Genomic DNA, 14,844 nt, shown 5'->3' on the forward strand with positions numbered 1-14,844 from the left:
GCAAGTCCTTAAACCTTCTAGTGGATAATCAAGCGGCAATTAAGACTATCCGTAGCGCCAATACTAAATCTCTTTGCGTTAGTTTAGGTAACTCTATTAACATCTTCTGTGTACCTTGTTATAAGAGAATAGAAGAATATGAAAAGGCAGATGAGCTGGTTCGCTCGGAGACACAATTCTTCTAAGCTGCCCTAGGCTATTTAGCCCCTTCAAGGTTTGTATAAAGCAATTGACTATAGAGGAACACCTCAGATCTTGGAACACAAGCAACATAGGGCACACCACAGGCCAAAACGCATTATTATTCTTACTAAAAGAGAGCTTAGTAGCATTGTATGAATCATCACAGGACACTTTCTCTTAAAATTCCACCTTTACTGGAATATTAAATTCAGCGGAGTGCAGAGCACGATCTCCAGCTTTTGTCTCCAGCGGGATGAGATTAGGGTTAGGTTAGGTGGCTGATTAAATATTGCACGTGAACTGCTATATGTATACCTTTGTGAAGCCATAGAAAAGAAGAACTCATGCGTTCGAACTTACTCCGCTGCGCTCTGAAGCAGCTACTTTAATCTGCAATCTCGGCTTGGAAGACACTATATTAGTCAGGAAGTCTGAAGCTGGAATTGATAGAGAGCTCTTGACAGTAAACCCCTCCACCAACCTTCCTTTCAAGCTTTAACTCATCCGTAAAGAAGTCCTCTTCTCCAACGGCTTCTTGCCACCGATAGCTCCCTCGTCGGTATATTGTCGGCAGAGAAGGAGCCACCAGATTTCGGTTTGGCGACTCCATGATCCAAGTGATCTAGGTATGAAGTCAAAAAATTGAACCTTATTCATCGGTTATTTTGCGCATAAGGATAAAATCAAGATTTTTTTCCTATATCTCTATTTTATACAGTGCCGATTAACTCCAATGTTAGTTAAAACTAAATTTTAAATTAGACGAAAATCTTCTTTCTAACCCTTTAAAATCCACCAACAGTAAGCATCCCAGCCGTCAATTATATATATTAGTATCAACAACAACAAGCAATCACTAGTGGTGTCATTGTAAACAACCGCAGCATGACAAGCATCAATACACCCACGATGACGATGACAATGACGTTTGATATGTGACACTGCGGTCTCGGCTACTTGGCGCCCTGCCAGTTGTATTGAATATCTTATGAATTGAATTAATTGTGTGCGTAATTTGAGGTTTTGGCGATGACAATCGTGAAATCATAAAATGTTTGTGCATTCGGCCATTTCTAAGCGAACATTTTTGCTGACAGGTGGTATTTTGTATGAATTAATTGTTTTTATTGCGAGAGAGTTTTCAGCTGCGAAGAGTGATTAATTTGACATGATGTGGACAGTTTATTTTCATTATTATGTATATAGAGTGCCAATATTTCTTTTTAAATATATATTAAAAACAAAATTAAAACAAAATTTTTAAATGAAAAAAGCAAATGAAGCTGGCGTGTGTGTCTCGTAAACATGGAAGTAGAAAAGAAGGGTGCTTTGTTTCTACATATATTTTACGCTTTTAAAATAGGTTTTATTCATTATTACTTCTTTTGGCCGTTGCTAGTAACGATATGATATGTTTGTGAATACTGAAGCTAGATTGGAAGCTTCATAAAATGATTCCATTTAAAGGATTTCCTTGTACAATATTAAAGATTTTTCAAAAACCATTCATTTAATACCAATATGGTAATACTACTGATTTCATTTTAATAATTTGTTTAAATGACAATTTTCAAAGCGCTGGCAACCCGTAATACATATATATATTATGCATACATATATTTATTTTAAATCATCCACTCACTTGTACATATGTATATACGAATTTGCTCAATTTGCAGCTAGTTAAACAAACCGCAAGTATAAAAAATTGTAAAAAAAAGCCTGCAAAATTCCCTTGACACAAATTGCATCGTCAAAGTTTGGTAAAGCCTTTCGTTCACGCGAGAGCCCCAAATTTAACTTTCCGCGAAGTTTTAAGCGCACGAGATTTTTGAAAATTGCGCAGACTTGTTGGTTTACCGTTAAAATTTGTATGTACGTAAATTACCTAGAAATTGCTACACGAAAGCTTTATCTAAGAAGAAATCTGAAATAAATGCAAATCCACACGAATAAAGTCGCTTGTTCGGCTCGTGCATAAATTTCAAGCAAATTAAAAAGCTTTCATGGAAAAAATTTTAAGTAAAAGTAAAGTCATGACAAAACTGATTTTTTTGTGAACACAAAATTTTGAAAGCTATGGAGGAGACATCGTCAGTCAATGGATCGAACAGCTTGAGTAAGCACACAATTTATTTATGATTGTGGGGTTATTTTGTGGTAAAGATAATGCTATTTGGTGTAATAACAGAGAACTACTTTTGAGGATGGTTTTATCTATTTTCTATCCTAAATGATAAGTCCAGCTTAAGGACACTAGGTACTTAACAATGTCGACACCTACTAGTTTACTCATAAAAATGTTATTTTTGAAGCAACGGTTCAGCAATGTGAAGAAAAGGTTAAGAACCTCATGTAAAAGTCTTAAATGTGGTTCAAAAGGTTATACATTTCTGATCTAAGGCGAGGCCGAAAACATATAGAGCAGACCTGGCGACAACTTGTTCAAACTGACTAAGCCAAATATCAGTACGAGTAGCTATTTTAGATAATAGAGAAATAGTTACCCAGTAAAGCACGGGTTCATAGTTCTATTTGTTGGTAATATTGAATTTGGTTTGTGACCATGCTAACACCAGGGTTAAGGGGTTACATGGGTTTCCTCAGCTAAAAAACAGCATTTTTTCAACAAATTTTTTCTTATCTAAAAAAAAAATATTTTATTAGAGTTTTTTATTGTTACTAACATATACTGTTAACGAAGAAATTCTGATATTTTTGGAAAAAAATATTTTGAACTCGACTATTGCGACGCCATTTCCGGTGACCCCTCGGAAAAAAGATACCCCCGTTGGCGGATAACTCCTTACAGGATCATCTAAAGTGAAAAATACGTGTTTTAGTTAAAACTTAAACTAAGAACTTGAACCAAGGAAAAAGAACTGAAAATTGTACTATTGGCAGACATTTTTACAAAAACCTGAAATAATTGCGACATTTTTTCATTTTTGCAATCGTAAAAAATGCTTCGTCCAAATCTTTAAAAATTGTATTTCAAAGACCTGTTGTAAATTTCATAAAGATCGGTCGAGTAGTTCTCGAGAAATCTTTGTCAATCGACTTCAAAAACACAGTTTCGAGCGAAACGCGTTTAAAAATGGCGCACTTAGCCTAGCTAGCCTCGAGCGCACAAGTTCTCAAGGCTGTATCTCCGAAACTATTACTCGGATCAACTTGTAATTTTAGAACAATATTCTAGAGATTTTGTAAAATTTAATAAGATAATAAAAAAAATCGATTTTTTGAGACCCGTAAACCCATGTAACCTCTTAAAATATATTTCTGACGTTTATTTTGAGAGAACTTCATCTTAAGCAAAACTGGAGAGTAAATGAAATTTTCACTTCGCTCACTTTATTCGACTTTTTAGACAGATATTTTTGAGATCTTAATCTGAGCTAACTTTTAAGTCAAAATGGAGTTCAACGAATCACTTTTTGTACACAGAAATAATAAGCGAAGAGTCTCCAAAGCAAATGTGAAGTTTTTGTTTGCGTTCTCGCCTGGCTCTTTCAGAAGAATTTTTGTTTGAAGAAGAAATTCGTTTTTCATCTTGCGATTTTATATAAAATTGCTCCGGACTCTATTTCATAATTTGATAATTTGACACTTTTCCATCACGCGTTCCTTGCTTGAGAGCAACAGGGTTGCATGTGAACTTGCCACATGAGCAATACTTATCAATTTTTCAACCTGTACTGTATTTGTTAATAGCACACAAATTGATTAAAATGAATTACTTGCATTTTTCACTGAATAATTTTTCACTCAAAATCCATTTACCGTTGTTTTAATTAGTACTTGCGTAAGTACGTGCGATTCTCTCCAAAGAGTTGTTTATTTGTTTTCGGTTTGGATGGTTTTATTGTTGTTTTTGTTTTTGCTTCGCACAACAAACACATAAAGCATTTTTATTGGAAACACTTAAATGTTCACTAGCCACTTGAAAATAAACACAAATAAATCGTGCAGGGAAAACAAGCGAAATTATGTTAAAATTTTTCATTAATTTTTGTGTTGATTTAAATGCCTGCGGTTGCTTGAATAACGCCTGCGATCATAAATTAATGTAAGTAGTACGAATTTGTGTGGCCTAAGCGATTGTTATTTTAAGTGCTTAAATATTGAAATCCAACGCATTTTTCAAAATGCTGATTTTTGGCAAGAAAAAATTGCGTAAGTCGAAATGAGCGAATTTTGATAATTTTCTAAGAATTGAAATTGTTAGTTTTGTTGAGAAAAGTTTATGAAATGAAAGGTTAATTGAAAGTAAATTGGTAAATGATCATTTGCCGAAAGCGCCTATATAGGACGCCTATATGATGTAGCTACTATAGAAACTAAACGATGAGAATCAAGTCCTTGTATGGAAAACTTCTTCATTTCACGAGATATTTTCAAGAAATTCTGTAAGGATTATTACTAAAGAGAACAGTGTAATCTGCGAAGAAATTGTTCAGATTGGATTACTATAGCATATAGCTGCCATACAAACTGCACGATCAAAATCAGGTCCTTGTGTGAACAACTTTTTTATTTGGTGAGATATTTTCAAGAAATTTGGCAAAGATTATTACTAAAGGTAACAGTTTAATCTCCGAAGAAATTGTTCAGATTAGATCACTAAAACATATAGCTGCCATACAAACTGCACGATCAAAATCAGGTCCTTGTATGAACAACTTTTTTATTTGAGGAGATATTTTCAAGACATTTGGCAATGATTATTATTTAAGAGAGTAGTGTAATATCCGAAGAAACTGTACAGATCGGATCACTAAAACATATAGCTGCCATACGAACTGCACGATTAAATTCATGCCTTTATATGAACAACTTTTATATTTGTCGAGATATTTACAAGAAACTTTGCAAAGATTATTATTTAAAGGAATAATGTATTCTCCAAAGAAACTGTTTAGATCGGATCACTATATCATATAGCTGCCATACAAACTGCACGATCAAAATCAGGTACTTGCATGAACAACTTTTTAATTTTTCGAGATATCTTAATCAAATTTAGCACAGTTAATTGTTTAAGCTAACGCTATAATCCCTGAAAGTATTATTCAGATCAAGCTACTATAGCATATAGCTGCCATACAAACTGGCTGAACAAAATTAAGTCCTTTAACGAAAAACTTTTTAATTTGACAAATGATCTTCACAAAATGTGGCAGAAATTATTGTTCAAAGCAATGCTACAACCTTCAAACATATTGTTCAGATCAGACCACTATATAATATAGCTGCCATATAGACTGATTGATTGAAATCAAGATAAAACCCCTTTTATGCTATAAAAAATGTTCTAAGTTTGTTTTTATTATTTTAGTTTTTTTCTACCCCGCCAGCGTTGCATTTGCTTAAAAAAATAAATTAGAAAGCAAAAATTTCCAGTCTATAATTTCATTGCTTTCCACACAATTTCACTTTGCAACCCTTTAATTGTAATTTATTTCAATTCTCATATACGTCGTTTGTGTGTTTTCACACACACACACTTGCACTCACCAGTCCACCCACACCGCAGTAGATTGACAGCGATACCAGCAAACCGATGTGATTTAGCGCCGATTTCCATTTGCTCGATTTCCAACAGCCTTTCCAGCAATTAGTGCGCTCCTCCGTCTTGGCGCGCACATCCAAGTGCTTGAGTTTCTCGAGCAGCTCTGTATTGGCCTCATCGGCCGCATCGTAACCAGCCATAATTTTCACTTTTTATTACACTGCACAATTTTTACTTCAAATTTAAGTGCTATGCGCGCCTATGCCACGCACTTACACACACACATGCAAAGGCATGTAAACAAATACATATGCACATAAATGCTTATATGCGGCATGTGGTAGTAATTTTCACTTTATAATTTCGATCGCATCTCTTTACGTGTCATTTGTTGTCATTGCCGCGTGCACACAGTCACATAATTCACGTTTTCATTGGTTTTTTGCTGGGCAGCTTGCTTATTCGTGGCTTTTTGATTGTAAATAAATAAATATTTTTTTCTGAATTGTGAAAGCGCTCAATTTTAATTATATTTGTTGTTGCTGTGAAGAATATATATTTTTATATTTAAATATTAACGAAAGTGGTAGCTTTCAGCGCACTTTATATGGTATCCACAGCGTATGAGTAATATTTTAAAAGTGGTTTTAATTTATTTATAATGATTTTTTTTTACCTTTTTTTAGTGGCTTTCACAGCATTTTTTTTTTAATACATTTTCTTTGTAATAATGTGAAAAGCAAAAAAAATTCTCGATTCGGAAATGGGTAATTGCCATTCATATATATTTACATTTGCCTCTCCTCTGTAATGAATATTTTATGAACTTGCCTTTTGGCTGGATTTTTTGGAGGGAATTGGAATGAAAAATTCAAATTTCGTTTCCAAAATCGTTGCAACTGTTGGAAAAGGCTTACCGTGACAGTTTTACAGTTTTATTAAAAACACAAGAGTACGAGTGGTACAAAGCCTTCAAAGACGCTCGTGAGATCGGTGCCTCGTTCTGGGCGATCTTCGATCTCTTCCACTAATGAAAATATTAAAAAAGTGAGATGTCAAGCGAGCTCGACATCTCTCTCTAACCCGTTCAAATGATATTGGAGGATATTTTGGGTATGAAACACGTTCTTGCGCGACTCATCCAGATAAAGCTGAATTTTTTTCAAAAAGAGTAGCGCAAACAGATTTCTTTGGATATACTTGATTGTGCGAACTCCGAACCCACATTCATGGGGAGCATCAAAACTGCCTATGAGGCATGGATTTATGTATTTGACATGCAAAATAGTCAACAATTATCGGAACGGAAGGAAAAACACAAGCTGAAACTAAAAAAACGACAACAAAGTCGCTCAAAAATCAAGGTGATGCTCATTGCTTTTTTCGATATTCGTGGTTTGATGCATCATCAATTTGTTCCAAAGAGACAAACAGTCAATTAGGAGTTCTATTTGACCGTATTGAAGCACTTGCTTGAGAACATCAGTCGAAAATGGCCGGAATTGTGGAAGAACAATTCATGGATTTAACACGTTGATAATGCTCCATCGCATTAAGTCACGATTGTGACCGAATTTGAATCCAAATCGTAATGAATACGATCGATCAGCCACCGTATTCACCAGATTTGGCTCTTGTGATTTTTTCTTGTTCCGCAAACCGCTCCGGGGAACCCGTTTCCAGTCGATCGAAGAGATAAAACGAAATTCCCTGAAGAAGCCGAAGGCCAAATTAGTAGCAATTTTATAAAAAGTAATTACCAAAAGAAAATTTACGCGCGATTATTGTTTACAACTTTTAACATAATTAAATATTTGACGATGAAATTTTATGATTGAACAGTGTTTATCGATTGTATTGTTGAACTCATTTGAAGCCGTAAATCACTCTAAAACAAATTTCGTGAAGGTTTTAAAAAGTCAGTTGTTGTTCCGGAAACTATGCTAGCTGTGCGCTAACTGATATTGTCATGTGACCAGTTGTGAGATTAAGACAACTACAGTCATTAAATTAATCAGCGTACAATCAAAATTGCATTGATATTTGGCTGACAAATATTTTTTTTTTTCAAATGGTTGCCTGAATTTTCAGAAAAACTGGACATTTCGCGCAGAACAACGCAGAACAATACATTTTGAGTGGTACAAAACCATTTATTTGTCAATTGTCTTCAAATAAATTAGGAAAACCGCTGAAGTTGGATCACTCACCACCGTAACGCAAACTCTAGCACATCGACTGCAATAACTGCATTTTTGAGCTCTCAAACCATCGATTTGATGAGTCATCAACAGTAGTATAGTCCTGTGTTGGCGCCGAAAGATTTATTTTTCCCCTTTACGTAAAAGATAAACTAAGAAGTCAAGGCGGTTTATTCATTCCATGTCCATGTTTGGGAGATACCACTATCAGAGTGGCAAAAGTGGCTCGTCGATGGGTTCAATAATTGTTTCTGTTCTCTAATCCTGATATATAAAAGGTAAACCTCGCATTGGTCTCATCTCTGCTATCTACTTGATGGCAGAAAAACAATTTTGTTCACTTCGCCGCCACTGAAAACCTGTTGATTTTTATATATTTCGCATTTAGATTAGCCTTTAGTAGCCACAATTACACTGGGCATGAAAAAAGGTGGTATGATGTCAAATTAATTTTTTGCGAAGAAAATGCCGTTTTGTGCATAAAACTCGCTGCTTAATAAAATATTGTAAATATTTCCTTAAGAAAATTATAACAGAAAGGAATTTGGTCCCACATCGGAATAGTATTCGAAAATTTTAGAGCAGCCAGTTTTATGCCAAGTAAAACACGTTAAAAACTATTTTTGTCTAACCATTTACCCCATTTTCTTACGAAAATCAAATATTTCGAGACATTGTCACTTTAATTAAAAAAAAACATTTTTATTTTTTTTTTATTTTTAATTTTTTTTAAGTTTTTTGAAACTAATTTCTTTTTTGCTGATTCTTCTGTTTCTTCATTTTTAATTTATTTTATTGTTTTTATTAAAGTTAAAATATTTTTTTGATTTTTTTTTTAATTTTTCGACTAAGTATTTATACAATTTTTTAATGAAAATACTTTTTTTTATTTTTTAATTATTTTTTCTAATATAATTTCATAAAGAGCAATATTCTTTTATGTAAAACAAAATTATTTTTAATCATTATTCTGCATTTACTATCAAGTAGCCACTTTAAAATTTATTGTTTTTCTTTTTTAATAATATTTTTATTTTATTTTTTGTGTATTTTTTTTTATAATTTTTTTTTTTTAATAAAAAAATATTTTTTTTAAGTTTTCATTTTTGTTTTAAACTTAAAAAATTTACACGTAAAACTGTTCACAGAAATATGCAGATATTATAAAATAAGAAAGAAATTAGGCGATTATTACGATAGATTTTTAGTTCAACATCTTCTTTAAAATTTGATTATTAAAAAAAAGATTGATTTATTATAAGTTATTATTGCGTATTTTTTATTTTTAATTTTTTTAAATGTTTACTTTACATTTTTAAAAAGTAAAATTTTTATCCACCACTTTATTTAAAACAAAAATTATATTTATTATATTTTTCATCAACTTTTTTAATTTTTTTCAAATTATTATTTTTTTATTTTATTAAAAAGTATAACTTTTAAAGGGGTGACCTATATTTCAAAATTTAAATTATATTTTTTATCTTTTTTTATTTTTCATTAACTTTTTTCTATTTTTTTCAAAATTATTTAATCATTAAAAATCATAATTTTTATTCATCTCATTTAGAATAAAAAATTAATTTTTTTTAATAATTTTTTTTTTTTACTTTTCATCAACTTTTTAATGTTTTATTTTCAAATTATTTACATATTTTATACCATAAAAATTACAATTTTTATTCACCACTTTATTTGAAACAAAAAATATATTTTTTAATTTTTTATATATTTTTTATATTTTTTTCAACTTGTTTTTTTAATTTTTTTCACTTACTAGAAATATTTTCCCATAAATTCATACAAATGTGTTAATTTTCAATATTCAATCAAAATTATTATTTTCTCCACTTCTCTGATAATCTAAAACACATCTTTAAGCACACATTTCCAGCGAAATACACGCCACAAATCACAGACGGTGCACACGCTCCTACATACGCTGACGCCGGGTCTTCACTACCACGCGCTTCGATGTCACAGCCGCAACTGAAAGGAAAATTCGCGTGAAAATCTCACTTCACTTGATTGGGAAATCAAAAGTTCAAAATGCTGCGGCTGCGGCAGCGCCACCAAAAGCATGCAACTAAAAATAAACACACGCACACACACACTAGTACGTATGAAGATGGCTCGCTCGCAAATATTTCGGTGTTGGTTGCTGCTGTTGTTGTTCTGCGCAGACACAGCGATGACGTTGTGTGGCGAAAACGTGCATTTTCCTCTGTCGGCCTTTCTTCGTTGGTATTTTCACTTTTGTGTTCCGCCTTTCACTACTGCCGCATATAAACACAACATGTTGCAAGTTGCAGGTTGCGTGTTGCAAGTTGGCTGCAGTGTTTTGTTTGATGCAGGCACGTGTTGAAGTTTTGTGTGGTACTTGTTAGAATAATTTAGTGAAGAGTTAAGAGAGAACGTTCTCTCAGCTATAAATACTACTGAAGGTGGGTTCTAAAAATACCAATAAGTGCGAGAAGACTACGAGTTTTCTCAACATAAGTGCATGGTTTTCTGGGTCCTGAATCCATATGTACTTAACCTGCTCTTCTATTTAACCACATCGGTACCAAAACAACCAAAGTTAAGGCCATCACTAAATTAGAGATGGAACCGAGTCATAGAAACATAAAATATACGATTTTTATGTTTATTAGGTCAACATATCTGTCCACGCACTTTGTAGCCAAAATCGGTCACAAAAACACAAATCTGTTTTGAGACCCCATTTTTACTATCATGGAATAAGAATACCATTTTACTTGAAATTGGTTAGAACGTCAGTCAGTTCCGGTTATATAGACTCGCCAGGAAACGGTTTTTGGTCTTTTAAGATCCCATTGTCTGGTTCATGGTTAGGAATACTCCAGTCGGTTGACACGCGAGTCCGTACCGATTATATTGTCCCGTCTCTCAGGAAACGGCATTTGATTCAGATCGTCGACAGATATGCATGAACACTTTTTCCCAAAGCCTCAAAACAGTTTTTTTATTTCTTGAACCGATTACATAGCTCATGAAACGGCCATATTCCACTTAATCTGAAAACGGGTGCAACGGTGGTTCGATCCGATTACCTATATATAGATTCGACCGTCAGGAAACTGTTTTTGATCTTGGTCGTTGTCAGGCACTTCATCTGTCATCGGTTAAAACGCGGGTCCATTCCGGTTATAGAGACGCGTCTGTCAGGAAACGGCTTCTGATCTAGGTTGTGGACAGATATGTATTAACTCTTTTGAAATCCCATTATCTGCCTCATGGAAAAAGAATACGCCATTCTATCTGAAATCGGTTGACAGGCGGGTCCGCTTCTCAGGAAACGGGCCTTGATCTAGGTGGTCGACAGATATGCCTGAACATTTTTTTCCCAAGGCTTGAATACATATTATTCTTTCGAGACTCGATTCTATGGCTCATGAAATGGGCATATTGCGTTCAATCTCAAACGGGATCGTTTCGATTATTTATTTATAGCTCCGACCGTAAGGAAACTGTTTTTGATTTTGGTCCTTTTCGGGAAATGCATTTCAGTATTTGGGTTATTTTCTGTTACATTAACCGGCGGTATCCATCTCACTTAGTAGTGAGTTCCTAGCTAATGGTTTAAATGTTTAAAACAGTTAGTGAATAGGATTAATTTGGGTAATAAGTGGTAAAATGATGGAACTTGTGTTTGGGAGATTTAGTTCACTCTATTCGCCTAAAAAGAGCTTAAGGGGTGAATCTAAGGTTCTCCTATGACTCTGAGGTCTTGCCGGAGAAGTTTTTAACAAAAGTTTTAAAAGCCACTAAGAGTGCCAAACAAGAAAAATATCCGAATTGTTTTCAAAAAACAGAAGGGTTGTTCTTGAGCACCAATATACGTTACTATATAACTAGTTCTTTCCTCTGAGCTTTCAAGGTCTTGGAAAAAAGTATTCCAGCATTAACAGAAATTAGAGATTGTTTTCTCTCAGTTCTATTATTTTGAACATTTTTTGCTTTAAATATTCAAATACAATCATTCGATCAAGATATTGTTGAAAAACATTACACAGGGTTGCTTTCCGAAAACAATTCTTTTGTATACTTTTTGGGTCAAACAATTATTTTCCTTCGCCAAATTATCCGACAAAACGCTAGTACTAAAATTAGCTGCAAATATTAGATTTTAGTTTTCTTATAAGAAAAAGAAGACTAGCAAAAATATAAATAAGAGAAAACCGCCTTCCGCGTAAATATCGGCAAAATAAATATACAAAAATCAGTTTTATCATTTTCTGCACGATTTCGTCATTAAATCGAGAGCAAAATGAGGAAAAAAGGAAAAATTCGTGAAAATATTAAAGAAAACATGGAAATATTAACAAAACAGTTCGGTGTATGTTTATGGATCATATGCAGAACTCACACACAATCATACATTTTTAATAAATTTGGCTTTGCTTCCGAAAATTTACAATAATAAAGAATAATGAAACCGTTAGGCGGATAGTGCAGTATATGGTAATTAAAGAATTGAGGACGTAAGAAACAAGAATAATTTGGCTGGTACTCTGCTGCCTGAAAACGCTGGCAACGCTTCGCCAAATTTGTTTTTAGATTGCCTCTATTAGCGCGAAGCGATTTTTACACTAGCATTTAACAGAAATTTCTTACGAATTAGAGTAATTATGCAAGAATTTCGAAATTTTGAAATTAAAATTACTTGAAATTCTTATTTCCGGAGAACCAAGTGAAAGTAATTATGGAAGGAATTACACTATTTCACCGGTTTTGAAAGTCTCGTACATAATTTTGTTGTTGTGCGATGCTAGCTATCCGTCAAATTGTTGGAAATTTGGAGCATACATTTTCTTTACATAATCTTCAAGTGCCAGTAGGATAAATAACTGCTCGAACTAATGAAAATATTGCTGCTGTTCAGGCAAGTGTTGCTGAAGACTTCTACTTCTCGATTCTAAGACGTTCTCAAGAGTTGGGACTGTCTCAAACTACACTCTGCCGGATTTTAAGAAAGGATTTGGGCTTGCATCCATATAAAATTGTTCTCATACAAGTACTGAAGCCATCAAGACCTACACCGTAAACGTCTGAATTTGCCTTGGGATAACTAGAAAATTATAATGATTTTGCTAAGAAAATTATCTCCCATGATGTTTATTTTCATCTGAGTAAGGTTAGGTTAGGATGTAGCACCATAAGAAATTCACGAACGAACTAATGTTAAACTTGTATAATGATTGTTCACCTAAAATTAGAATAGTAGAAAGATGGGTTGCTGAATTTAAACGTGGTCGTGCTAGCCTTGAAGACGATCCACGTGAAGGACGTCCAAAAAGCGCCAGAAAACCAGGATATGCTTTCGGAAGATCGTCGATTGACAGAGAGAGATTTAGTAGAGATTTTACACAACTGATTAGGCAGTGTGCGCCATATTTTAAGTGAAATTTTGGGTTTAAGAAAGCCGAGTGTGCCGCATTCGCTAACAGTGGAACAAAAACACATTCAAATGCGATTTTCTCAGCAACATTTGTAGCGTTTTAAAAAGGATAAAGCGGATTTTGTGCGTCGATTCATCACTATGGATGAGACCTATGTCTATCACCATGATTCTGAATCAAAACAAGAGACTAACTAGTAGTGTAAACCTGGTTGTTCGGCTTCGAAACGAGTTCGTGTCCGGTAATCGGCCAAGAAAGTTATGGCATCAGTTTTTTGGGTTGCGAGAGGAATTTTGTTTGTAGATTACTTGCAAACTGGTAAAACAATTAATTCTGAATATTATTGCATCCTTTTGGACCAGTTGAAGGAAAAAATTCGTGAACAAAGAGCCGGTCTGCAGAAGGAAAAAAATCCTTCTTCATCAAGACAATGCACCGTGTCACAAGAGCATTTTGACAATGGCTAAACTCTATGAATTAAAGTTCGAATTATTGGAGCATCCACCGTATTCACCAGATTTGGCCCCCAGCGACTTTCATTTGTTTCCAGAACTCAAAAAATGTATGTATGCGTGGCAAGCGTTTTTCATCAAATGAAGAAGTCATAACGGCTGTTGAAGCGTATTTTGCAGACCATCCAGATTCTCACTTCAGGGATGGGCTACACAGATTGGAGAAGCGTTGGAGCAAGTGTATTAATGTGCAGGGAGATTATACTAATAATAAAGTATATTTTGAATCATAAAATTTTGTTTTTCTTATAAAACGACAAAACTTATTGAAGAACCTGGTAAAATTGTTCTTGATAACGATTTTTTTAAGCACGATGACGTTGATGCTTACTTTCACCTTCATCTTAGTGGTGCGGTAAATAAACAAAACTGTTGATTATAGTGCGAAGAAAATCCACTGGGTCAAAAAAGTATTATTTTTTTTGGCTCTGAAAAATAAGGTAGACAATAATTTTCCTACGAAACTGTGAATTTTACAAAATGTTTTTTTTTTTTCAATGAATTAAAAAAATTCTTTAAACAAATTGTTTTAAAAAATAAACCTTCAACCGTTAAACGGTTAAGTACACGAAAAAGTATAATAGTTAGAGAAAAAATGAAAAAGCTGTGAGGCGGAGCATCATTTCATTGCAATTAAGAGCTCATACGTGGAGAGACTTTCATTGAGGTGTTTAGTAACCCATTTTTTAGAAAACATAGCGGAAATCATCTCGGTTTTTTCATTCTAATTTACATCAAAACTATTTGTACTATTAAATTTAATGATTTTTGTAATTATTGCATTAATTACTTTAAAGTACAAGCAACCAAATCTAGAAAGCATAGAATTTTGTCTATTAAAATTACAATAAAAATGTTATGGTAATTTATTTCGCATTTTGAGGTCATTTTCGTTTTTTTTTTGTCAAACAACGCATGAGAGATATTGGATTACAGTTTTTTAGTTGCGGTAATTATAAGTAATTATAGGCGCTATCACGTGTCTAACAATATTAATTGCATATGACACGGTT

At 33.6% G+C, this 14,844-nt stretch overlaps 1 protein-coding gene across 1 annotated transcript in view; it reads right to left on the reverse strand.

The window, feature by feature from the left end:
• Window positions 1–6,231, reverse strand: part of LOC120775932 (TWiK family of potassium channels protein 7) — a 52,096-nt gene extending 45,865 nt beyond the window's left edge. Inside the window, exon 1 of the mRNA XM_040106339.1 lies at window positions 5,701–6,231. Coding sequence (XP_039962273.1) covers window positions 5,701–5,895 — 195 coding nt within the window. The 5' untranslated portion in view covers window positions 5,896–6,231. The remainder of the gene's footprint in view (window positions 1–5,700) is intronic.
• Between the last annotated feature and the right edge of the window lie 8,613 nt (window positions 6,232–14,844).

This window comes from Bactrocera tryoni, chromosome 4 (genome assembly GCF_016617805.1).
Source record: "Bactrocera tryoni isolate S06 chromosome 4, CSIRO_BtryS06_freeze2, whole genome shotgun sequence".
Classification (NCBI taxonomy): domain Eukaryota; kingdom Metazoa; phylum Arthropoda; class Insecta; order Diptera; family Tephritidae; genus Bactrocera; species Bactrocera tryoni.